General features: G+C 42.4%; 1 protein-coding gene across 4 annotated transcripts in view; it reads right to left on the reverse strand.

The window, feature by feature from the left end:
• IP6K1 (inositol hexakisphosphate kinase 1) overlaps nt 1-27,543 on the reverse strand; it is a 46,850-nt gene that overhangs the window by 14,911 nt on the left and 4,396 nt on the right. Inside the window, exons 1-2 of one of the 4 annotated variants that reach the window (XM_081817782.1) lie at nt 17,655-17,673; nt 1,382-1,731 (exon numbers count right to left, since the gene is read on the reverse strand). In XM_081817782.1, coding sequence (XP_081673908.1) covers nt 1,382-1,604 — 223 coding nt within the window. In that variant the 5' untranslated portion in view covers nt 1,605-1,731; nt 17,655-17,673. Of the gene's footprint in view, nt 1-1,381; nt 1,732-2,582; nt 2,697-17,654; nt 17,674-27,543 lie in introns of those variants that run through there. The other 3 variants (XM_006744528.3, XM_081817771.1, XM_031040424.2) reach the window with 3 other exon arrangements.

Consider the following 27,543-nt stretch of genomic DNA (forward strand, 5'->3'; position numbering starts at 1 on the left):
TTTGTAGAGACAAAGTAGGTTAGAGGTTACCTGGGGTTCAGGTGAGGGAGAAAGGGGGAGTTATTATTTAATGGGTACAGATTTTTTCTTTGAGGTGATGAGAAAGTTCTGGAAATAGATAATGATAATCATATACAACATTGTGAATGTACTTAGTGTCACTAAATTATCATTTTAAAATGGTAAACGTTAGGGACGCCTGGGTGGCTCAGTCAGTTAAGCGTTTGCCTTCAGCTCAGGTCATGATCCCAGGATCCTGGGATCGAGTCCCGCATCGGGCTCCCTGCTCTGCGGGGAGCCTGCTTCTCCCTCTGCCTCTGCCTCTCTCTCTCTATCTCTCATGAATAAATAAAATCTTTAAAAAAAAAAAAATGGTAAACTTTATGTGTATGTTGCCACAATAAAAAAAGAGTTAAGGAAACAAAAAATACTGATATGGATTGGTTTTTCAAAATTGAGGATCCCTTAAGCAAAGGATGGTGTAAACATGACTAAATGCATAACAGCTTTGGGAAATTAAAAAGCAGAACACCTCCCCCCCGCCCAAATTTAACTTACACATGGTAGGCAATCATGAAAATGTATAAACACAGTGACAAAAATCAGAGTTTAAAATAAAGTGACTTAGGGCGCCTGGGTGGCTCAGCTGGTTAAGCGTCTGACTCTTGGTTTCAGCTCAGGTCATGATCTCAAGGTCCTGAGATTAAGCCCCATGTGGGGCTCCAGGCTCAGCATGGAGTCTGCTTGTCCCTCTTCCTCTGCTCCTCCCCTGCCCCCTGCACTCTCTCTCTCACAAATAAAAATAAAATCTTAAATAAATAAATAAATAAATAAAGTGACTTAATTCTGGTATATATTCATGGGCTTCTATTCTATAAAGTCAATTTACATTTTCAAACATTATTTTTCCTTTAAAAGTTAGGACTTCCATGCATCCCCAGTCACTGTGCAAATTCCTTACCATCAATTCAATCCCCCAGCACATACAGACACAGGCTCCATACAGCCTCCTTGCCAGCTGTCTCACCGCCTCGACCTGGAAAGCATCCAATCCTTCCTCCCCTGGGACCAGAGAAGTACTTCTCTGCTAGACCATCCCAGCAAACAGGGCAAACCACCTTGCTAACAGCATGCTCTTCACAAATAGGACTTAATGCTGTGAATTCTTCTCGGGTTTACCTATCAGTGAATTCAGATTTTTAAGATCTAAAGACCTTGCTGGTACTTTCGGCCTCAAATTTTGCTTAACAAAGTGACTTCGCTGCTTTGAGACAACAGAGACCCACAATCATATCACATGGCCAACAAAACAAGGAAAACTGAGCTGAGGGCCTGCAAAAGCCCAAGGCTGCTGCTCTCTCGGAACCGGCCAGTGACTGACCTTTATACTCCGGGGTGAACTCCTTCATTTCGGGAGGAAGGGATTCGTAGAAGCGCTGCTCCCGGGAGATGAGAGGCTTGCATACAGTGTGGTCGTCGTAGCGCATCATGCTGCTGTGTCCGCCCACCTGGTGGATGAAGGGCTCCAGGAGGACTCCCCGGTCTCCGGCCCGACTTGCGTTCTTGCCATACTGCCCCACTTCCATGGTTTGACAAACACACATTGCGTTGGGGGCCAGTTGCACTCTGAGGGCAGAGGATGCAGCACATGGGCCACGAAAGGAGAGCTAGGCAGAAGGTCCTGGTGAGCTGAAAGCAATGGTCAGAGTCTGTTCAGCTTATTCTTCTTTCCTAAAAGAAAGGAGAGAGGAAAAGAGGGAATCAAAACACCTGGCAAGCTACAACATCCCTGGCGTTCATAGAACATCTGTTCTATGAATAAGAACGGGATTCTGAGGGCGTCTGGCTGGCTCTGTCGGTTGAAAATGCGACTGCTGATCTCAGGGTCATGAGTTTAAGCCCCACACTGGGTGTAGAAATTACTTGAAAAAAATAAAATATTAAAATATTAAAAAAAAAAAAAAGAATGGGATTTTGTTTTGTTCCCTGCTATGTGTTCCCCCAGTAAGTACAATGCTGCCTGGTGCATGAGAGGCAGGTGGCAAGTTTTTCTGAATGCTACAACTTTGGTGTCCTCCATCCATTTTTTTTATGCACAGAAGCCCACATTTTCTTCCTTTCCTAGATATCATATAACCTTCCACATTCCCTAAAAGATTTGATTTTAGAGCTACAATATGTTAACAGTCATCAGAAAGGCAACTATCCCTGTTTACTTCATATTCAAAGATAAGCATTCAGGGAAAAAAACAGAAGGCAACACGAATTCATCTTGTTCAGACTTCTCACTATATCCAGCAATGGTAAGGGTCTCTCGCTGACTCAAGGAAGGGTTTTTGAGAAATCTGGTCACACTAGATTTTCAACTTTTCTGCTGAAGGCCAAGCAGCAGGCAGGGAAAGCCATTCCTTGCTGAGTTGTAGCATCATAAAAAGGGTTTGCTCTTCCCAAGGAAATTTAGGCTTCTGATTTCTTCTACTTTAAATCTACGGCCATCAGTCCAGTGCCCCAGAGCTTCCCTTTCTGTGTAACTCTACACCAACCAGTAGGACAAGGAAATGCCTTTGTACTTAAATACCTACCTTGTAATGTCAATTTTCTCTCAAGAAAGTTAAAGTAATGGGCAACTTCCCTAATACTGAATATAGTTTGAAGTTAGGAATGTAGCAGGCAGGACTACATCTGAAAGATCAAGCCTAAAAAAGAAAAATATTTTTAAGAGCAGGAATATGGCTTTACCTGAAAGAGATAAAACATTATTTTTCTTCCAAACCTCATAATCTATGGGCAAAATAGGCTACTGAAGAACCCTGCTGCAAAACTGCAAAATTTTCTTACTTCAAAGCCGCCCAGGAAGCTCTGTTCTATTTCACGGCTATCAACAAAAATAAATGATTTCCCATTCCCCTAACCAATCAGCACCACTTCAAAGCACACAATACACATTTTTGCTTACCTATCCACTTTCTAGTCGTCCTTCAGGAGAAGGCAACTCCCTTCCCCACAGAGTTTTCCCAGACTCCACTCTCCCAAACATGAGTTGGGTGCGCACACCTCTACAGCTCCCAAGGTACCTTGTGCCAACTATCTCAGCAATATATCACTGTACTGTCCCCTATTTACTTGTCGTCAACACCACCAAACCATTCCCTTGTATTTCCATCTAGGGTCCAAGGCAGTTCCTGGCACACAGGAACTGTTCAAAAATAGGTTAGGTGGCACCTGGGTGGCTCAGTCATTAAGCATCTGCCTTCGGCTCAGGTCATGATCCCAGGGTCCTGGGATCGAGCCCCACATCGGGCTCCCTGCTCCGCGGGAAGCCTGCTTCTCCCTCTCCCACGCCCCTGCCTGTATTCTCTCGCCTGTCTCTCTCTCTGTCAAATAAATAAACAAAATCTGGGGCGCCTGAGTGGCTCAGTTGGTTAAGCAGCTGCCTTCAGCTCAGGTCATGATCTCAGGGTCCTGGGATTGAGCCCCACATCGGGCTCCCTGCTTGGCGGGGAGCCTGCTTCTCCCTCTCCCTCTACTGTTCCCCCTGCTTGTGCTCTCTCGCTCTCTCTGTCAAATAAATAAATAAAATCTTTAAAAAAATAAAATAAATAAATAAATAAAATTTAATAAATAAATAAATAAGCAAACAAAATCTTTAAAAAAAAAAAAAGGTTTGTTGGAATGAATGAAGTAATGGAAGAGGGCTGCAGAGAGTAAAAGCACAATCTGAAAACAGAAGGAGTTACATAGTGGCAGTGTTAAGTGGGGAAGCAGCTGTGAAGGGTCTCTTCTCAGGTCTCCTGGAGGTGCCCACCATGACAGTGGACTCTACCTCACACCTCCAATCAGCTTTTGCTCTGGCCCCACTGCACGCCAGGATTGCCTCTGATGGGAGATGGGGTTCCCCGAACGGTGCTAAACTTTCTAGCCTGGGTCAGTGGGTGTCTGGGAAAGGAGAGGGATCCATAGTGCCAAGTGGCCCAGAAGAGCTGGACTCCTGAGGTGCATGGCAACCTAAGCAGCCTCCAAAGGACCAAAAAGGTTCAAGTCCAAACTCTAGTCAGATCTAGACTTTTGGTATTTTGTTCCTACATGATAAATACATAAAGTCATGGGACTGTTTTTGTGTTTGAAATATTTTCTTAGAAGTAAACATGTAAGGGGCGCCTGGGTGGCGCAGTCAGATGAGCCCCCAACTCTTGGTTTTGGCTCAGGTCGTGATCTCAGGGTCATTAGATCGAGCCCCGCTACAGGCTCCACGCTCAGTGCAGAGTCTGCCTGAGATTCTCTCTCCCTCTCCCTCTGCCCCTCCTGCTCGAGCTCTCTCTCACTCTCTCTAAAGTGAATAAATCTTTATTTTTTTTAAGATTTTATTTATTTATTTGATAGAGATAGCCAGAGCAGGAACACAAGCAGGGGGAGCAGGAGAGGGAGAAGCAGGCTTCCCGTGGAGCAGGGAGCCTGACGCGGGGCTCGATCCCAGGACCCTGGGGATCATGACCTGAGCCGAAGGCAGACACTTAACGACTGAGCCACCCAGGCACCCAGTGAATAAATCTTTAAAAAAAAAAAAAAAAGAAGAAGAAGAAGAAGTTAACATGTAAAATATATCATATTTCTATAAGCTTTGTTTTGGCATTTCTTTTTAAATAAATCTGGAACCTAAAAAAGTACAAGTGCCCAGAAGCCTGTCAATCTCTGTGAAGCTGTGACTCACAGAGTGTGGAGCTGTGGGTAAGTCACTTAATTTCACATTTCCTCACCTACGCCTGGGTGGCTCAGTCTGTTGAGCGTCTGACTCTTGATTTTGGCTCAGGTCATGATCTCAGGGTCATGAACTCAAGGCTGTGTGGAGCTCTGCACTCAGTGTGGAGTCTGCTTGTCTCTCTCCCTCCCCCTCTGCCCCACACTGCACACACATGTGTGTACACATGCTCTCTCTCTCAAATAATAAAATCTCAAATTTCCACACCTACAATTTGAAGCCATGCCCACCACTAATCCTGCAGGATATGCTGATGCAGGCAAAGGGTTTGGGCTTGCCCTGTACTGCCCAGCCTTGAAGTCCTAGAAATATCGATAGTTCTGACTCTTTTATAAACAACCAGAAGTTGCTCCTGAAGTCAGGTGTCCACCAAGGCCCACTCTGAAAACCATGGACTGAGAAGGCTATAGATGCTGACGTCCTTCTCCACTATTTCCTTGCTAAGAGTCCCAATCAGGTAGTCCAACCTCAAAGGGAATGTGAAACTTCATTCTAGCTCAGGGAGAATCTCCAACAGTACTTCCATCCCTATGAGAGGGCTGATTTAGGAAAGGGCATGTGACCATCTTCTAAGCATGAGACAAGAGGGGAAGTTGGCCAGGGGTCCCCTGGGAAAAGTGACTTGCTCTGAAAGAACACAAGAGAGGCGTCCCTTCTCTTCCTCAGGATAGTATTCTGTCTGGATGTGTATCTAAGACTACTGCATCCACCTGGAGACCCTAAAAGATACTAGCCTAAAGACCAGGCCAACATGCTGAGCATGCAGAACAGAAGGCTAGAAATCAGGGTCCCTGATGTTGTCACTAAAATACTGGATATCTTGTTATGTAACAAAAATAAATTTCCCTTTATGCTTTCAGCCAGTCTCATTAGGGTTTTCTATCACCTGTAGTCAAAACCATCCCAGATAAGGGACAGAAAAGCATCAAAATCCCCAGATCTCCAGTTAATACACTTGCACATAAAGAGGTAAGTGTTTTCTGATGATAACAAGGAAGACTTCCAATAACTGAAGAACAGCCCTCCACTGATGATAAAGGACACATTCTCCCCAAGCTCCAAAAGGAAAGATGTAGCTTTATAATCTTTAAAGTGTCCCCGAAGGCAGACAATCTGAATTATACCTGGTCAATTAGGGCTGGTACCAAAATACTAAAAAAGAATCTGACACGGGGCGCCTGGGTGGCTCAGTCGTTAAGCATCTGCCTTCGGCTCAGGTCATGATCCCAGAATCCTGGGATCAAGCCCCGCATCGGGCTCTCTGTTCAGAGGGGAGCCTGCTTCTCCCTCTCCCACTCTGCCTGCTTGTGTTCCCTCTCTCACTGTCTCTCTCTGTCAAATAAATAAATAAAAATCTTTATAAAAAAAAAATCTGACACACAAAATTCATTCCCTCATAAGTCGTAATGAACCTGCCCAAATATCCAAATAATTAGCTTAGAACTGATTCTACTGTGAATCAATGACAGGCAGACCATAAATGAAATTTATACTCTTGCCACTTCAGGACCTCACTGATCATTATTTTTCACAAATGCATCTAAATACAATGGAGTCGATAAATCCTATTTTCCAGAGTGTAACTAATCCTCAAAGATTTTCCCAACTGTCCTCTGCAAATACACTGACCTGATTTCAAGTAGTTTATGCCATTCAAAACGTCAACAGCCCTAATCTTTTCCAGACTTAAATTAAGGAACTACTAGCATGAAGAAAAACTTGCAAACGCTTTAAAAGTATCCAAAAAAGTCAGATAATTAAAATCATGAGGGTTTCATTGCCGTGGGTTAAACTAACAATAAAAACAAAAAAACCCACCAGTATATGTTTTGGCTTTTTTGTTCTGTAAACAACTCCAAAGGTTTCCCTGGGGTAAACTTTATAAATGGTATGCATTTCCCTATATGGCAATAAATTGAGGTTCTCTATTTGGTTTACAATACAGTGGTGCTTCCTATGCACCTGGGTATATGACATTCATATTGCTCAAGTATATAATGTACAGAAAAAGTGGGGGCTATGACAATGGGAACAGGATAATTTTTAAAAATTTTAATTCCAGGGGCGCCTGGGTGGCTCAGCTGGTAAGCGTCTGCCTTCAGCTCAGGTCATGATCCCAGGGTCCTGGGATCGAGCCCCACATCGGGCTCCCTGCTTGGCGGGAGGCCTGCTTCTCCCTCTCCCACTCCCCCTGTTTGTGTTCCCTCTCTCGCTGTGTCTCTCTCTCTCTGTCAAATAAATAAATAAAATCTTTAAAAGAAAAAAAAAATTTTAATTCCAGTGTAGTTAACACAGTGTTTATTAGTTTCAGGTGTACAACACAGTGATTTAAGAATTCTATACATCATTCAGTGTTCATTATGATAAATGTAATCTTAATCTCCATCACCTATTTCACCCATCCCCTTACCCACCTCCCCTCTGGTAACCATCTGTTTGTTCTCTATAGTTAAGAGTCTGTTTTTTGGTTTGTCTCTTTTTTTTGTTGTTTATTTCTTAAATTCCACATACGAATGAAATCATACAGTATTTGTCTTCCTCTGATAAGCTTATTTCACTTAGCATTATACTCTCTAGATCCATCCATGTTGTTGCAAATGGCAAGGTTTCATTCTTGTTGATAGCTGAATAACATTCCATTGTGTATATATATACCACATCCTCTTTATTCATTCATCTATTGATAAACACTTGGGCTGCTTCCATAATTTGGCTATTGTAAATAATGCTGAAATAAACACAGGGGTGCATATATCCCTTCGAATTAGTGTTTTCATATTCTTTGGGTAAATACCCAATAGGGAATAGAATGATTTTTAGATTGAGACTAATAAAAAATACTTCTGTTTAAAAAAAGAACAGGGCGCCTGGGTGGCTCAGTCGTTAAGCGTCTGCCTTCGGCTCAGGTCATGATCCTGGGGTCCCGGGATCGAGTCCCGCATCGGGCTCCCTGCTTGGCGGGAGGCCTGCTTCTCCCTCTCCCACTCCCCCTGCTTGTGTTCCTGCTCTCGCTGTCTCTCTCTGTCAGATAAATAAAATCTTTAAAAAAAAAATAAAAAAAGAACAACTAGACATCACCCCCTGCAAATGTCACAAGAGCTCATTTAGGAGGAGAAAAAGCTCAGGTACAATAATCTGCACACTATAAAGACCTCACAAATCTATGCACTGAACTACATTAGGATTTGCAGTCTTTTCCTTCTATAAAAATCACTTTGCTTTGTAATTAACACAGCACAGAGAAAGAAATTTTCCCTTAGTATCAAAAATATTCTTTGATCCTCTGAGCAAAACTGCAATTTCTCATTTTGCAGTTTCTACATAACATCTGTCCACTCATGGGGCACCTGGCAGCTCAGTTGGTAGAGCAAGTGACTCTCGATCTTGGGGTCATGAGTACGAGCCCCGCACTGGTTGTAGAGCCTACTTTAAAAATAAATAAATAATAATTAAAAAAAAAAAAAGACTTGTCCTCTCTTCTCATGAGGCAGTGAGGGCTCATCATGCAGTTTCACTTCTTTCAGATAAGGGCTACAGAAGCAGACAATCTTCCCTCCCTGTGGAACTTCTAAAGCACGTAAATACTACAAGGACAAACAGGAACAAAAGAAACCGAACAGTCTAAAACCATGCCAAGAGACTAGAAAGAAAAAGGAAAAGGCTGGAGCCATTTCTTGGAACCACTGCTAAACTGAACAAGGAAGAAGAAACAGAAAAAAAAACAATCAAGAATCAAGTTGTTCAAAGTTCCCCAAATTTCTGCAGAAAAGGTAATTAACAAAGGCAGTATCTTCAAACCCTTAGGCAAGAATGAGCATCCCAAACGAGCCTACCTTTGAGCACCTGGACAGCAGTCTGATCACCAGCAGCATCTGCTGAGCACTAACATACCTGACATTCCACTCACAACAGAGAGAGCCTCCTCTTCCCCAGTGGTGCATTAGTCACCTGGGAGGCACCTAAAGGAAAGTGATACCTAGGTTTATCCTCCACCCCACTCCAGAATTAACTGCAGTAAGAAGACTCTAGAACATTCCATTATAATCTCAGTCCCCCTGTAGGCCATGACTTGACTGCATCGCCCAGTCAAGTAGTATGCTGGACAAACTACTCCTGGCTGTCACTGTCAAAGGCTTCTGTAGTTTTTTCCACAACACCACTGCCTTCAGCATCTTCAACCTCATCAGCCCTCAAAGCTATTCAGCTGCCAATGCCACCAAGAGGATCATGGTCACAATATTTTGATCATGCAATGCAACTTGGTCACCAGCACTAACATTCTGGGCATGACGACAGCCATCCTGAGATCTTCCTGCACAATAGGACCAAGTAACCAAGTATGACACAAACCAGTAAGGTAGAAGTATCTTCTCCCTGTCATGACTAAGGACCGAGCAATCATAATTATTCTCAGAACACACCAAAGGAAGGTTGATGGAAAATAAAGTTCTAACATACACACACACACACCCCCAAAGAAACCCCTCACTACCTCCAATTATCATCACATTGGGGATTAGGTTTCAACACATGAATCCGGGGACAAACAGTCTATAGCAGAAATCATGATCAGTGTTTAAAGCTCTGCTTCCAGAGTACCTGCTCTTTTTCTGGTGAGACTTCATCATTTCTGTGATGACTTGATTATTTGATTATTTGATAAGGAAATCTTGTTTTTGTGAAAAGGAGCTTGCACTTTTTTTCTATGGAATAGTTTGTAACACTATGTGTACTGGATTAAAAATTGTTTGGACACCTGGGTGGCTTAGTCGGTTATTGTCTGCCCTCGGCTCAGGTCTTGATCCCAGGTCCTGGGATCATGCCCTGCATCAGGCTCCTTGCTCAGCGGGGAGCCTGCTTCTCCCTCTGCCTGCCACTCCCCCTGCCTGTGCTCTCTCTCTCTGACAAATAAATAAAATCTTAAAAAAAAATTGTTTTACTTTTAAATGTTTAAAAATAAGAAAATTCCCACCGCAGAAGCCTGATACATTTCAGTATTTAGTAGTAAAGCTCCTTTCTTTCTTTTTTAAAGATTTTATTTTTCAGTAATGTCTACACCTAATGTGGGGCTGGAACTCACAACCCTGAGATCAAGGGTCACACGTACCACTGACTGAGCCAGCCAAGCACCCCAGGAAGGCTTTCTAATGAACACAATCTTGAAAAATGGAACCGAATCAGGATGATCTAATATTTATGCATTAAAGACCACTGTGTATTGAATACCGTGTCTATTTTTATTGGGTTGTTTGCATTAGGGTCTGAGTCAGGTAAATGGGGAGAGGGGGAAAGTACAGCAACAGGCTAGGCTTTGGTTTGCCAAAACAGAAACATGGGACAAGATTAAGTTCTGAGTTTTGGCAAAATCACTGTTATTGAAATTATATAACCCAGTAGATAATACCTATGCCCTAAACACTGGGTTCTTTTTTGTCTTATAAAAAAAACTGGACCCTAACCAAAGGACCACTGGCTTGATTTGTGGGGTTGTCAGCGAAAGCTACATGTTTTTCAACACTGTCACCAGCCTTAGGAGCAGAGCAGGGATGTAATACTTGCAGAAAAGGAGCAGATGTTCTTCAAAAATGTGGATGCTGGACTAAGAGGGGTTAAAGTAACTGCAAGTCTCTCCATATATTTTGGTGACTGATGTTCAGAGAAATAATGTAGTTTGAATCAGTTATTTTGGATCATTGGAAGTTTGTATTAAAATGGTTAAAATTTTGTCAGTTTATGAACGGACTGCTCCCCTAGAGGTCAAGGGGTTCCACTGCTCTGCCTAGGAGTCTGTACACCACCAGCTACAGGAGTCTCCGTTTGTCCTTCATTTGCTTTAAGACACTTTGGTTCCACATCTTACTGCATAAAATGGGAAGGAGGATATTCTTTTTTTTTTTTTAAGGTTTTATTTATTTATTTGTCAGAGAAAGCACAAACAGGGGAAGCTGCAGGCAGAGGGAGAAGCAGACTCCCCGCTGAGCAGGGAGCCCGATGTGGGACTAGATCCCAGGACCTTGGGATCATGACCTGAGCTGAAGGCAGACGCTTAACGACTGAGCCACCTGGGCACCCCAGGAAGGAGAATATTCTTAAAAAGAACTTGCTGAGACTGAACTTTTTCACCAGCAGATAGCAACAAATGGAAATAAATGTACATTGCAAAGATAATTACAATAGTTAGGTTGACTTTATGGTTATAGACACTAACTCCTTGAACATATAATTGAACTCCAAAATGAATTACATCTCTTTCAAGTAAAATAAATTTTCTGATACTGCTGTAATGTGTATATAACTATTTTCCTTTTTATTTCTTTTAAAGGGGCGCCTGGGTGGCTCAGTCGTTAAGCGTCTGCCTTCGGCTCAGGTCATGATCCCAGGGTCCTGGGATCGAGCCCCACATCGGGCTCCCTGCTCGGCCAGGAGCCTGCTTCTCCCTCTCCCACTCCCCCTGCTTGTGTTCCCTCTCTAGCTGTCTCTCTCTCTCTGTCAAATAAATAAAATAAAATCTTTAAAAAAAAAAAAAGATTTTATTTGAGAGAGAGTGAGAGAGAGAGAGAGAACGTGTACACACGAGTTGGGGGAGGGGCAGAGAAAGAAGCAGACTCCCCACTGAGCAGGGAGCCCAATGCCAGGCTCTATCCCAGGACCCTGGGACCATGACCTGAGCCAAAGGCAGATGTTTAACTGAACGAGCCATCCACGTACCCCCCATTTTAAATTTTTTACAGTTAAATAGACCCTATTTATTAATTTACAAACTATAATAAAATCTGACAGTCATTTTGGGGCTCGTGGGTGGCTCAGTCATTAAGCAGCTGCCTTTGACTCAGGTCATGATCCCAAGGTCCTAAGATCGAGCCCCGTGCATCGGGCTCCCTGCTCGGCGGGAAGCCTGCTTCTCCCTCTCCCACTCCCCCTGCTTGTGTTCCCTCTCTTGCTGTCTCTTTCTCTGTCAAAAAATAAATAAAATCTTTGGGGCGCCTGGGTAGCTCAGTCAGTAAAGCCTCTGCCTTCAGCTCGGGTCATGATCCGGGATCGAGCCCCACATCAGGCTCCCTGCTCGGTGGGAAGTCTGCTTCTCCCTCTGCCCCTCACCCCCCTCGTGCTCTCTCTCACTCTCTCAAATAAGTAAATAAAATCTTTTAAAAATAAATGAATGAATAAATAAAATCTTTTTTAAAAATCTGACAGTCATTTCATCTCACTAAGGGCTTTGCTTTAAAAAAGGAAAATGGGCGCCTGGGTGGCTCAGTCGGTTAAGCGACTGCCTTAGGCTCAGGTCATGGTCCTGGGGTCCTGGGATCGAGCCCCGCATCGGGCTCCCTGCTCGGCTGGAAGCCTGCTTCTCCCTCTCCTACTCCCCCTGCTTGTGTTCCCTCTCATGCTGTCTCTCTCTCTAATAAATAAATAAAATCTTTAAAAAATAAAAATATAAAAAAAATAAAAAAGGAAAACAACTGGGACGCCTGGGTGGCTCAGTCAGTTAAGCATCTGCCTTTGGCTCAGGTCATGATCCCAGGGTCCTGGGATTGAGCCCCACATCTCTGCTCCCTGTTCAGTGGGGAACCTGCTTCTCCCTCTACCTCTGCCCCTCCCTCGACTCGTGCTCCTGCTTTCTCTCTCTAATAAATAAATAAAATCTTTTTAAAAAATTTAAGTGGATAAACTGTGGTATATTCATACAGTGGACTACCACACAGAAATGAAAAAAAACCAACTACTGCCACACACAATACAAATGAATATCACAGGCATGATATAGCAAGAAAAAATCTAGACACTAAAGAGACTATGTGGTGTGATTCTACTCCCATAAAATTCAAAATGATAATGGAGACCACAAGTGGTTACTCTGGGAAAATCCTAATTGAGAAGGGGCACAAAGGTGGAGATGACACAGGTGAATACTATAAATATCGAATGAGCTGTGTCCTTGGATTTGTGAACTTTACTGTAAGTTAGAGCTTAATTTTAAGGAAAGAAATCAATAATAGTCCTCTATACCAACAAAAAACAATTAGAAAATGAAAACTTTAAATACATCCCATTCACAAGAGAAACAAAAACTATAAATTACCTATAAACCTTTAAAAATTATGTCAGACAGGGCTGCTGGGTGGCTCGGTCGTTAAGCGTCTGCCTTCGGCTCGGGTCATGGTCCCAGGGTCCTGGGATCGAGTCCCGCATCGGGCTCCCTGCTCGGCCGGAAGCCTGCTTCTCCCTCTCCCACTCCCCCTGCTTGTGGTCCCTCTATCGCTGTATCTATCTCCATCAAATGAATAAATAAAATCTTTGGGCGCCTGGGTGGCTCAGTTGGTTAAGCGACTGCCTTCGGCTCAGGTCATGATCCTGGAGTCCCAGGATCGAGTCCCGCATCGGGCTCCCTGCTTGGCAGGGAGTCTGCTTCTCCCTCTGACCCTCCTCCCTCTCATGCTCTCTGTCTCTCATTCTCTCTCTCTCTCAAATAAATAAATAAAATCTTAAAAAAAAAAAAATCTTTAAAAAATAAATAAAATAAAATAAAAATAAAAATTATGTCAGACAAATAATAAAGCTTTACTGAAGGACCTAAAATTAAGAGGCACAATATAAACAGCTTCTCTGTTTGTTTTAATTCAACAACACAGCAAGCCTAGAAAGTGGCAATGAATAAAAGCCCTGGCAAAGAAAGAGAAATTGCATCAGATACGGTGGTGAACAAGGTCAGGACTATTTTAAGAAGTAGTAAGGCACTGTCTCCACAGCAAGAGCAATACCTGGTCACCAAGTTCATTAGTCAGGCCAGCACAGACATTTAAAATGCAGATCAGCAGACATGTACTCTAAGAAGCTTGGTTAGAATTTCAAATTCTATGGACAACATATTTTTATAGCCTCAGATTAAGCACTTGGGTTTGATATGAATCTTTTTGTAAAGAGAAGCATACTTGGTGCCTCCACACTGCACAGGTGTATCTGCAAATTTCCTCAAAACTGGTTTATAAATCCATTATTTCTATTACCTCTTCTGAAATTTGGGGCACCTGGCTGACTTAGTCAGTAGAGCATGCAACTCTCTCTTTTTTTTTTAAGATTTTATTTATTTATTTGACAGAGAGAGAGAGACACAGCAAGAGAGGGAACACAAGCAGGGGGAGTGGGAGAGGGAGAAGCAGGCTTCCCGCGGAGCAGGGAGCCCGATGCGGGGCTCGATCCCAGGACCCTGGGATCATGACCCGAGCCGAAGGCAGACGCTTAATGACGAGCCACCCAGGCGTCCTGAGCATGCAACTCTTGGTCTCAGGGTCTTCAGGTCAAGACCCACATTGGGCATGGAGCTTACTGAAAAAAATTAAAATTAAAAAAAAAAAAAACAAATAGATCCACTTAAGCTCTAAAAGCATAATGATAAAGTATCATGCCCTTAAAAAATCATATGAAATTTATTTAGTTTTTTAAAAATTAAACTTAAGTCAGGAATGCTAAGTAAAATTTTGGCAATACTGTATCTCTGGTTGACAATCCAATCCAAGGCACAAAATAGCAAAATCATTCTTAATTGCAAAGAACACAATGGACTGATAACTCCAAAAGAAAAGAACAACACACAAAGCTTGGGTTACACAGCCCTAGACTTTATGAAAACTTATTTCTAACCAATTTCAGAAATAATAAATTCATATGGACCGTGACAGGAAAAGATACATTTTCAAAATACCCTCAATTTCATGGACAAAAAAACTGAAGCAGAAAACTGGGTGGCTCAGTCGTTGGGCGTCTGCCTTCGGCTCAGGTCATGATCCCAGGGTCCTGGGATCGAGCCCCACATCGGGCTCCCTGCTCTGCGGGAGGCCTGCTTTTCCCTCTCCCACTCCCCCTGCTTGTGTTCCCTCTCTCACTGTGTTTCTCTCTGTCAAATAAATAAATAAAATCTTAAAAAAAAAAAAAAAAAAAAGAATTTAAAAAAAAAAAAAAAAAGAAAACTAACACAAAAGCATGTCTGTTCTCTAAAGCACAGAACCAAGGGAACCTACTGTTTCCTTAAATTCAAGTCTGTTCTTGCTTTTACATATGTCTATAGGTGCTGATACAGATTAGGTATTTGTGAGGGAGAGACAACAATCCTCCTTCCCTCAACCCTGGGGACTATTTCAAGCACATGCTCACAAACCTCTCCTTTGAGGTGGAAGGAAATATAAGGACTGTTCTCAAGGTACACAGGGTTGCCAATCTGAGCCTGTCCTACCAATCTAACCAGGGACTGGCATATAATCTAGAAACCAGAAATGTGTGCAGAGGCCTAGAGCAATGTGGGAGATTTGAAATAAGAAAGGAAAAAAGGCTTAAAGGTATCTATTTTGTTGTTTGTCCTCAGAGAAGAGATGACGGATTGTTTCGACTTTTGGGTCCTATCCCAGGAACAAGGGACACAGTGGCATAGTCCTGAGGACACCAGGCTGACAGCAAACAGGGAGCAACGAGAAAAGGAAACTTGGCAAGGAGGCCTGAAATGTGCCAGCCCATCAAGAAACAGCCAGAACAGAATTAATTTAGGACAAAGAGAGAAGACAGAATCCAGTGATCTCCTGTCCTGTTTTTATTATTCTAAAGATTAGAAACCCAACACTTCCTCAGATATATAGATACATATCTTTGTAAAGATCCTTTTGAAAGAGTCTCAACTGCGCTAAAAAGAGTTGGGGGGGGGGGGAGCTTAAGGAAAGAATTTTTAAAACACAGGTCCAAAGTAGTACAGGGGAAATCAAAATGAGAAAACACCCAAAGAAAGAAGAAAGGTGCCCCATCCCTTCTCACCTGAAATATTGCCTACTCACAATTTATATGGGATTATTCTAACAAGAAGCTACAGGAATACTTCTGCTGTGACTATATAGTTCAGGTGAGCCATACCTAAGCCAGGTAAGTTTCTGCCTCACACAATTACAAGTGAATCCAAACATGGTCAAGCCTAGAAAGTACATGTAGAAGGATAGGATAAAATTTTCTAAAAACAAAACAAAACACCACAGAACACTTAAAATGAAACTGTCTAAACTGCTAAAATATGGAATGAGGAGCTTCCTGGACTTACCTCATGCTACTGAGCTCACTGAAGACCCAAAGCTGAAGAGAGAAGCTTCTGCACAACTGAAAAAAAGATGCAGAGGGAAAGTACCAGGCCTGTTCTCACAACCTCGGTTTTAGATGTGACCAGTAATTCTCATTCCTTTTCTCCACCTCCATCCTATTGCAGCTCCGCTAAAAGAGAAGCTGAGCACAGTGGGGGCAAGCTGACAGGACTGAGGCAAAGGTGAACTGAGGTGACCGGGAAATGGATATAGACACTTCTACTTGGGATTTTCCCTCACCACAACATCTTTTGAATAAAATCTGCTCTGTTGCAGAACAGAAACAAAAGAACAATATTTCTTGTCACTCACCAGAATTTCAAGTAGCTATAACTGGGTTTGTAACTGGAGGTCACTCCAGGTACAAATCTGTTACCTTGGACTAGGGATATTCACATGTGTCCTGCTATTAAAGAGGTAAAATGTGGAAATAAAACCTCTTACACCTAGGAGACGTGAACCCAAAGCTCCGGTCACAGCATGACCTTGGGGGCCTCATTTAGAACCCACCCGCATTAAAAATGATTATCAGCTTCAAACAAGAAAAATCTCCAGAGTAAGGAATTATGCAACCATGAAATAGCTCCTGTCTTCCCTGTGGTATCTCAATGATACCACAAAACTGTTAGAACTCCAAAGGGGTTTTAAATCACTGAATTCTGTACTATTTTAAAAGATGCACCAAGAGGCAGCATACATCTAAAAATCAAGATATGGCTACAACCCAGAGGACTCTTCTTTGGTGGTGAAATCACACTTAAACATTCTGATGCTACACTACTCTACAGATTATCTGAAAATATAATCAAAGACTAGATTACTCAGACATGGACACTGGACTGTATTCAGCTGTAGCTGGGAGGAAATGATGAAGTGTCTACCACAAAATAAAGCTCCACTGAGTTTTGCTCTTTGGGGATAATCTGCTGCTACATATGTCCCACATAGGGGCTGAGACCAACTCAGGATGTCTCTCCCAAGGACTAGGTTCTTGGTATCCTATGTTCCTGCGTCCTGTGAGACCTCTCCCCCTCAAGGCCAAACAGCACAATTCCTTATACAGTCACACATTCAGAAAACAATACAAGGAGATTTCAGGGCACAAAAGTGACAGACACTCCCTCCATTTAAAACTACACATCACTGGGGGTGATATAATGACATATCTGAACATCTATCGGGTAGATAAAGACTTTACTAGCAAGTACCTACAAGCAGATGAGCAACGTGCAAAGTGAGTGTGGGGAAAGCCTATAAAAAGAGGTAAATGACTTGTTTAATGCCTCACAAAATGCAAGAGAGTTTGAAAGCTTCAAGATTACATTCCAGGGTGCCTGGGTGGCTCAGTCATTAAGCGTCTGCCTTCGGCTCAGGTCATGATCCCAGGGTCCTAGGATCGAGTCCCACATCGGGCTCCCTGCTCAGCGGGGAGCCTGCTTCTCCCTCTGCCTCTCTCTGTCTCTTATGAATAAATAAATAAAATCTTTAAAAAAAAAAAAAAAGAAGATTACATTCCAGGGGCGCCTGGGTGGCTCAGTCGTTAAGCATCTGCCTTCGGCTCGGGTCATGATCCCAGGGTCCTGGGATCGAGCCCCGCATCGGGCTCCCTGCTCCGCGGGAAGCCTGCTTCTCCCTCTCCCGTTCCCCCTGCTTGTGTTCCCTCTCTCGCTATGTCTCTGTCTGTCAAATAAATAAATAAAATCTTTAAAAAAAAAAAAAAAGAAGATTACATTCCATCTGTCTTCTACCCTCCAGTGAAACACCAGAATTACTACTTTTAGGAGCACCTGGGTGGTTCGGTCTGTTGGGCATCTGACTCTGGATTCTGGCTTAGGTCATGATTTCAGGATTGTGAGATCAACCCCCACGTCAGGCTCTGTGCTGGGTGTGGAACCTGCTTGAGATTCTCTCCTTCCCTCTCCTTCTGCCTGCCCCCCTAAAAAAAAAAAAAAAGAAAGAAAACAAAAATTTAAAAATTCACTGGGGTAACTTCCTGGAAAATGGCAGAGTAGGAAGCTCCAGGAATCCACCCTTCCACTAAAACAACTACTGAATTGGAGAAACTGAAGTAACTTTTGGAACTCTGGAGTGTAGCTGGAAAACATGAAGCTTCCCAAGGTAGAGCCTGATGAAGAGGTTGGTGAATTTTGGTAAACTTCGGCCTTTTGTGTAGCAACTACCCAACCTCCAACCCTAGGGCAAGTAGCAGTGGGAGGGCTGCCCTCATTTCTGGTGAGGCTTGCTGGAGGTTAGGATGGGCAATAAAGACCTTGTCCTCCAAATATGTATTCTGATTGATGATAGCTGCTTTTGATCACTGAGGAGCAGGCAGAGGCTGGTGACCACTGCTTTCAACACCCACAGGCTGAAACAGCTTCTAGAAACATTTAAGAGGACAATACTTGTTTTTACTTTTTTCCCCTTTTGGGAGATAGTCATTTAAGGAAATCTTTATCAGGTCACTGTCTAACTGCAGAAATAACTGAACAGATATAGATACATATTTCTAATATTAGTTTGAAAAAGCCACAAATGGAAGTCTCTAGCACTCAATGAGCAAAAACTAACAATCACTGAGAAGTGGGAGAATCAGATTTGTGAAATTAAAACATAACACTCAAATGTCCAATTTAATAAAAAATTACAAAACAAAGAAACAGAAAATTAATGACCATTCCCAAGAAAAAGAAAATGATAAAAAAAATTCCTGAGGAAGCAAAAACATTGGAATTACTATTAATCAAAGACATTAAATCAACTGTCTTAAATACATCCAATGGACTAAAGGAAACCATGGTCAAAGGGATTCAGGAAAATGTATGAACAAAACGAAAATATCAGTAAAGAGATAGAAATTATAAAAAGGACAAAACAGGGGCGCCTGGGTGGCTCAGTTGGTTAAGCGACTGCCTTCGGCTCAGGTCATGATCCTGGAGTCCCTGGATCGAGTCCCGCATCGGGCTCCCTGCTCGGCGGGGAGTCTGCTTCTCCCTCTGACCCTCCCCCCTCTCATGTGTTCTCTCTCATTCTCTCTCTCTCAAATAAATAAATAAAATCTTTAAAAAAAAAAAAAAGGACAAAACATAAATTCTGCAATGTCTCAAAACAGAAAAGTACAATGACTGATGTGAAAAACTCACTAACAGGGTTCAACTGCAGATTTGAGCAAACCTAAGAAGTATCAGTAAGACAACTGAAATTATTCAGTCTGGGAGGCAAAAAAATTAAAATAAAAACTAAGGAAAAGTAAAGAGTCTTTTTTTTTTTTTTTATTTACTTATTTGAGAGAGAGAGCACAAGCAGGGGAAGGAGCAGAGGGAAAGGGAGAAGCAGACTCCCTGCTGAGCAGGGAGCCCAATGCAGTACTCATCCAGGCAGACACCTGAGCCACCCATGCACCCCAAAAGTAGAGTCTGAAGGACCTGTGAGACATCACCAAATATAACAATATATGCATTACAGAAAGAAACGGAAAAAAGGGCAGAAAAAAATATCTGAAAAAATAGTAGCCAAAAACTTTCCAAACATGAGAAAAGCCATGAATGTACATGTGCAAGAAACCTAATAAGCCCTTCTTTGAGGATTAACTAAGACACATTATAAAACAAAAACACACTATTGAACCGCTGAACCCCAAAGACAGAATATTTAAAGCAGCAAGAGAGAAGCAACTCATACTGGACAAGGAGAAACACTAAGATTAACAGCTGGTTTCTCTCCAGAATCCTCCAGAAGGCAGTGTGATGACATATTTAAAGTACTGACAGAAAAACTGTCATCTAAGAATTCTATACCCTGTAAGGCAATAAAAAGAAAATTGGAAAATTCACAAATCTGTGGAAATTAAACAACACCCTTAAACAACCAATAGGTCAAAGAAATTACAAGGGAAGTTCTTGCCAGAGCAATGAGGGAAAAAAAAGAAATAAAAGGCATCCAAATTAGAAAGAAGTTAACTGTTTGCAGAAGACACAATCTTATATGTAGAAAACCCTAAAATGACCCAAATACACACAAAACCACTGTTAGAGCTAATAAATACATTCAGGAAATTTGCAGGATACAAAACTGCCACACAAAAATTGGTTGCATTTCTATATGCTAGCAATGAACAATCTGAAAAGGAAATTAAGAAAACAATCCATATCTATGTACAACAGTATCAAAAAGAATAGGGGCGCCTGGGTGGCTCAGTCAGTTAAGCATCTGCCTTCAGCTCAGGTCATGATCCCAGAGTCCTGGGATGGAGCCCCACATCGGGCTCCCTGATCAATGGGGAGTCTGCTTCTTCCTCTGCCCCTCCCCCATTCACGCTTGTGTACTCTCTTTCTCTGAAATAAATAAAAATCTTCAAAAAAAAGAAGTCTGCGAGTAGGTCACTAAGAGGCATCTTCTTTACTTTGTCTTGGATCATTCATTCTGGAGGAGATAATTGCATGCCATGAGGATACTCAGCCCACATGTCAAGGAACTGAGGCCACCTGCCAAAAGCCACGTAAGTCATCTTGGAAACAGACCCTCCAGCTCCAGGCAAGCTTTCAAATGACTGCAGTCCCAGAAGACATCCTAACTGCAACTTCATGAGACACTGTGAGCCAGAACCACCCAGCTAAGCCACTCCTAAATTTGTGGTCCTCAGAAACTGAGGCAGTAAGTGTTTACTGTTTTAAACTGCTAAGTTTTGGAGTCAATAGATAACAAATACACAAGTCTTTTTTAGCAAATGATGCTGGTACTGGAACAAGAAGTTATCCATATGGGAGAAAAATTAACCCCAAACCCAATCTTACAGAATACACAGAAATGAATTCCAAGTGGATTAGAGATCTAAATGTAAAAACTAAAACTCTACAACTTCTGGATGAAAACACAGGAGAAATCTCCAACATTGAGAGGTAGGCACGCGTTCCTCAGACACAACAAAAGGCAATAACCATAAAAGAAAATACTAATAAATCAGACTTCAACAAAACTGAAAACTTCTTACCTTTAAAATATATCTGTGAGAAAATAAATAGGCAAGCCACCCCAGACTGAAAGAAAATATTCACAAAACATGTACCTGACTGGTATTCTATATAAAGATCTCCTAAAATTCACTTTAAAAAAAATTAACAGCTCCATTTTTTTTAAATGGGCAAAGGATTTGAACAAGTACTTCACAAAGGAAGCTATACAAATGACCATTAAGTACAGGAAAAAGTGCTCAACATCACTAGTAATCAGGTAAATGCAAATTAACACCACAATGAGGTATCACTATACTTTCAGGAATATGGCTAAAATTAAAAACACTAACAACACACTACATGTTGCTGGGGATATGGAACAACCACAACTCTCATACAATATTGGTAAGACAATAAAATGATACAACCATTTTGAAAAGGTATTAAAAGTTTCTTATAAAACTAGACATATATCTACCCTATGATCCAGCAATTCTATTCCCTTCTACCTCCCTATTCCCCAAGAGAAATGAATGTATATGTCCCCCAAGAACACCTGTACAAAATCTTCATAGAAGCTTTACTCATAGGGGCGCTTGGGTGGCTCAGTCAGTTAAACATCTGCCTTCAGCTCAGGTTATGAACCCAGGGTCCTGGGATCGAGTCCTGCATCGGGCTCCCTGCTCAGCAGGGAGCCTGCTTCTCCCTCTCCCTCTTGCCTCTCCCCCTGCTTGTGTGCTCTCTCTGTCAAATAAATAAATAAAACCCTAAAAAAAAAAAAGAAAGAAAAAAGAAAAAGCTTTACTCATAAGTCAAACACTGGAAACTGCCCAGAAGTCCATCAACAGAACAGATAAACTGCAATGTTCATGCAATGAAATACTACACAGCAACCAAAAGGAATGAACTAGTGATACAAACAACAGCATGAATAAATTCCCAAAACATTAAAATGTGTGAAAGAAGCTGTACACAAGAGTATTATACCCTTTAGTATTATTTAGTACACAAGAGTATTATTCCATATAGTATTATTCCTTTTTTTTTCTTTTTTTTTTAAGTAGGCTCCACACCCAGCATGGACTCCAATGCAGGGGCTTGAACTCACAACCTTGAGATCAAGACCTGAGGTGAGACCAACAGTTAGACATTTAACTGACTGAGCCACCCAGGTACCCCAGTATTATTCCATTTATATGAAATTTTAAAACTGGCCAACTAATCTATGATGAAAAAATTCAGAGCAGAAGTTGTCTCTGGCTAGAACAGAGCAGCATTTTAATCCCTATATTAAAACAAATTTAAAACATAGGTGGTAGCAACAAGAGTGTTCTGTTGAGAAAATACTTATTTAATTATTAACAACTTAGGGACGCCTGGATGGCTCAGTCGGTTAAGCATCTGCCTTCCACTCAGGTCATTATCCCAGGGTCCTGGGATCGAGTCCCGCATCAGGCTCCTTGTTCAGCGAGGAGCCTGCTTTTCTCTCTGCCTGCAGCTCCCCCCGCTTGTACGTGCTCACTCACACACTCTCTCTCTCTCTGGTAAATAAATAAATTCTTTAAAATATTATTGGGGTACCTGGGTGGCTTAGTTGGTTAAGCGTCTGCCTTCAGCTCAGGTTGTGATCTCCTGGTCCTGGGATCGAACCCGGCATTAGGCTTCCTGCTCAGCGGGGAGTCTGCTTTTCTCTCTCTCTCTCTCCCTCTGCCCATCTCCACTGCTTGTTCTATCTCTCTCACAAATGAATCAATAAAATCTTAAAAAAAATAAAATTAACAACTAATTTGTATAACTCTGACAAATAGCAGCTTACCAGTTATCAATGTATTATCTCTTGGCTCTAAACCCAACCTCATTGCCTGCTCTAAAAATGGAGCTGAACCCATTAAATATTTTTCCTTTGCCAGCTGATATTAAGCTTTGTCAGAAGACACTTGAAGAGATTTTGCTAAAAAGAAAAGGCTTCGGGGCACCTAGGAGGCTCAGTCGGTTAAGTTTCAGACTCTTGATTGATTTCGGCTCAGGTCATGATCTCACGGTTGTGGAATCGAGCCCAGAGTCGGGCTCCATGCTCAGCATGGAATCTGCTTGAAATTCTCTCTCCCTCTGCCTCTGCCCCACCTGTCACTCATGCGCTCTCTCTCAAAATAAATAAAATCTTCAAAAAAAAAAAAAAAAAAAGAAAAGGCTTCTCCACCTGGTTCTAGTATGCTCCTCTCACCAGGCCCCTGACAACACCCAGTCAGCTCCCCTCAGTGCCTAGCCACTGGTGGGTGCCTGACTCCCACAATGCATCATGGTCAGCAGTACACAGTGGCCAGCAGCTTCCTCTGACACCTCACTCAAGTAGTTTTGTGGCAGAGTGCTTCCAGCAAGACTCCTCTCCATAAATGGCTTTCTCCAACATCCTAGAAGGTAGATTTCCAGCCAGTTCTAGCAGGTAGACTTCCAGCATGTTCTGCCAGTGTGGCACCACAATGACTTTCTCTGCCATCCATCTAGGCACCACCACTGCCTTCTCCAAGATATGGATCTTGGCCCTGGGAGGGTGTCTTCCTCGAGTGGCCTGTATCAGCCCTAGGGGTAATGGCTGTTCCTATATATGCTAATCCTATATTACTTAGAGCTCACTCTACTTTTTACTAGCCAATCTTTCATTACTCCAATCCCGTTACAGTTAACAATTCTTTTTTTTTTTTTTTTTTCGGTTTCTACCTTTTATTGACACTTGTTAACAAGGTGGTGGAACATTCATTACTTTGGCAGGCATTTCCTTGAAAGCTGGGTGGTCTCTTCCAGGAATGTGGGTCACACATTTTCTTCCTTATGGTCAGAGGTTTCCTGTCATGGCACCCTTAGGGAAAAACTTTTAGCATGGTCATGGAGTACAATGAAGGAATAATGTGGTGAACTCTGGCCTACTCTGTCAGCCATGTTGGGCCTGTCTGCTTTGATCCGGTTTCTTGTGGTTTTGTTTTGCAAGGACAGACCTCAGACTTTCCATAGTGAGGCATCACTCCTTCTTCCATTTCTCCATTTTCTGTGTGCCCACGTCCTTCCCAGGACTCCCACGACCAGTGAAGATCCCACAGCGACAGAGGCAGCTGCTAGCAGAGACACCAAGGAGCGTTAAGGGGCTGGGGACAAGAAGTCAACAATTCTTTATATTAAACTTTACCTGTTCCGAGGCGCCTGGGTGGCTCAGTTGTTAAAGCGTCCAACTCGGTTTTGGCTCAGGTCACGATCACAGGGTCCTGAAATCGCTCCACCCTCAGCAGGGAGTCTGCTTGCCCTCTCCCTCTGCCCCTCTCCCTGCTTGTGCAAGCGCCCGCACGCTCTCTCTCTCTCCCTGTCTCTCTCTCTCAAATAAATATTTAAACTTTACCTGTTCAAATTCCTATGTGGTTTTTGTCTCCTAAATGGACAGTGACAGTTGTTTCAACGAGTTGAAAAGGCTAAGTGGCATAGACTGAAAGTGAGAAATTTTATTATCTATATAAAATTCATACAGCTCTGCTTTATTCACAATTCTACTGATAAAAACTAATACAACACTGTAAATAGCCAAGTTATCATGCTTAAGAGTCCAAGCAGCCCTTCCTGGTACACTCTTCTTTGGGAAGTTACTCAAGCTTAATATTTGGCTCCCTGAGGCCAAAGTTACCTTTCTTTGGAGACACTCATGAAATAGTTAATACAACCACATATTTTAGAATACATCTTCCCAAACACAGTAGAAACTTCTTAGCATTTATTCTATGTTTTATGCTAAACAAATCACTTTAATTTTCACGCAGAATATAAAACCAAAACAGCCTATGCACATCTTGTGCTTGCCTGAAGTATCTAGTGGGCTACTTGGCCCTGACCCATTCAACATCCTCCAGCTGAGCAGAATCTTTTATTTTTATTTTTTTAAGATCTTATTCATTTGAGAGAGAGAGAGAAGAGAAGAGTAAGAGGGAGAGGCAGACTCCCCGCCAAGCAGGGAGCCCAATGCGGGACTCAATCCCAGGACTCCAGGATCATGACCCAAGCTGGAGGCAGGTGCTTAACCAACTGAGCCACCAGGTGTCCCGAGCAGAATCTTTATAAATAAGTTTCAAAATACTCTCCACTAAATCAAGTTTGTGACCAAAGAGCAACTATAAAGTCTCCAAATCAATCAGGGACCATTAATATAAAATCTGCAAAAAAACTTTTTAAAGTATATAATCAAGTATATATGTTGAGACCCTGTAGAACAAATATCGTACTAAGACTAACACAGTTCCTGTCCTCAGTAAACTGAAAGTGAGGATGGAGGGCATCCTCCCCACACTCTAAAAAATGTCTAAGATTCTATAGCTATCCCACCTGAGGAAAGAATGGTATCCTAGAAACCTTCACAATATTTTCAAGTGTGGGAATATAATCATGGAGGGTTTCAAATTCCCCCAGAAACACTCTAGGTGCTAACAACCAGTGTCAATATCCATGGTCAGGAGAAACTTTTCTGAGAACAGCATTTGATAATGTTTCCATAGTCAATAAATAAGAGAAAAAATTGGGGCGCCTAGGTGGCTCAGTCGGTTAAGCATACAACTCTTGACTTCAGCGCAGGTCATGATCTCAGGGTTGTAAGATCAAGCCCCGCATCAGGCTCTGCACTCACTGGGTGTGGTGCCTGCTTAAGATTCTCTCCCTCTCCCTCTGCCCCTCCTCCCCACTAAAAAAATAAAATTAAAATTAAAATAAATAAAACTGAAAAACACAACATCTAAATCCTATAGCAGTTACTTGCATTATAAATCTAACTTTAAGCCAAATCACAAGAGTTGGTCTCCCACTCTCTCCCATTCTCTACCCTGGCAAGGGAACAAACCTGTTGACATCACTTCAACTACCAAAACAATGTTATAGTTCAGATACAAGGCCTCCATATGGTCTCACTGACTATACTGGTTTAGACAAAATTTCAATTTTTTGGAAAAGAAAAACTGAGTAACACACACACACACACGAAATAGCTGACATGGGAAGAAAGTACAGCAGCAAAGTAAGGCAATCAGTGTACCAGAGCCATTCACACAGTCTTCAGCAGACACAGCAACCAGACAGGGTGTAGGGAGCAAAGGCCATGGCTACCAAAGGGCTCCGAGATGAGGAGAGAGGAGAAACAAAGTCCCCTGCCTGGCTCTCATGACTTATTAGTCAAATGAAGAACTGCAGAATGAATTATCTGAACTTTTTCCTATGAAGGATTATTTATATCTTAATCTCAGGTTGCATGAAGACTAGAAATCTGACCTGCTCTGTTCAATGGGAATGACCCTAACAACAGTCCTATTCTTGAAAAGATAAAATCCGTAAAGGAAAATTGGATTTGTTTTTATCTCCCCTAAGTGCTTTTACCTAAAAGTAACTCTTGATGCTTTACAGGTGTTTTCTCATTCACCCTCAGAGTCTTGATAAGGATTTTTACCATAAAGAAGTTTTACACACAGCTCCAAGATGTAGAACTTCAGCAGCCCCCAAGAGCCAGTATTTCAATAAGGGCCACAGTACAACAATAAGGCTTGCTCCACAGCACAGATTACATTTCCCCAGGTAAAATGAGTACCTACTCACAGCCCAGTTTCCCAGGTATCATGCCAGGGTGCAAAGCTGCTTAAAAGGAAAGGAAAAGTTGTCTACATTTAAAAGATGAGGAAACTAAAGCACAAAGAAACTAAGCAGATGAAAGCTAAAGGAGAAAAATGAAAAAGCTGTATCTAGTCTACTTTATAACTGGTTCTGAATCTAAACATCTGTCTAAATTCATGACAAATATGAAATGCCATGTTAGTTCTTCTTTAAAAAAAAAGCTGTTCATTCTAGAAAAACCCCAAGCATCAAGATCTATTTTGTATATATAAAAAAATCACTACATGGAGGTTTATAGAGGCTTTATTCATAATTGCCAAAACTTGGAAGTAATCAAGATATCCTTCAAAAGGTAAATGGATAGGGGTGCCTGGGCGGTTCAGTCAGTTAAGCATCAGGTCATGATCTCAGGGTCTTGAGATGGAGCCTGCAATGGGCTCCACTGCTGGGCCTGGAGCCTGCTTAAGATTCTCTCCCTCCCTGGGGCACCTGTGTGGCTCAGCTGGTTAAGCGTCCGCCTTCAGCTAAGGTCATGATCTTGGGGTCCTAAGATCGAGCCCCACGTCGGGCTCCCTGCTCGGTGGGGACTCTGCTTCTCCCTCTCCCTCTGCCTCCTCCCCCCTGCTCATGCTCTGTCTCTCTCTCTCTCTCTCTCAAATAAAGAAATAAAAATCTTAGGAGCGCCTGGGTGGCTCAGTCAAACAGCTGCCTTCAGCTCAGGTCGTGATCCCGGGATCCTGAGACTGAGCCCCACATCGGGCTCTCTGCTCAGTGGGGAGCCTGCTTCCCCCTCTCCCTCTGCCCCTCCTCCAGCTTGTGCTCTCTCTCTTTCACTCATTCTCTCAAATAAATAATAAGCATTTAAAAAAAAAAAAAGAAAAATCTTAAAAAAAAATTTAAGGGGCGCCTGGGTGGCTCAGTCGTTAAGCGTCTGCCTTTGGCTCAGGTCATGATCCCAGGGTCCTGGGATCTGGCCCCGCATTGGGCTCCCAGCTCCACGGGAAGCCTGTTTCTCCCTCCCCCACTCCCCCTGCTTGTGTTCCCTCTCTCGCTGTGTCTCTCTCTGTCAAATAAATAAATAAAACCTTTTAAAAAAAAA

This window comes from Leptonychotes weddellii, chromosome 1 (assembly GCF_054177405.1).
Source record: "Leptonychotes weddellii isolate Sample4059 chromosome 1, ASM5417740v2, whole genome shotgun sequence".
NCBI classification, from domain to species: domain Eukaryota; kingdom Metazoa; phylum Chordata; class Mammalia; order Carnivora; family Phocidae; genus Leptonychotes; species Leptonychotes weddellii.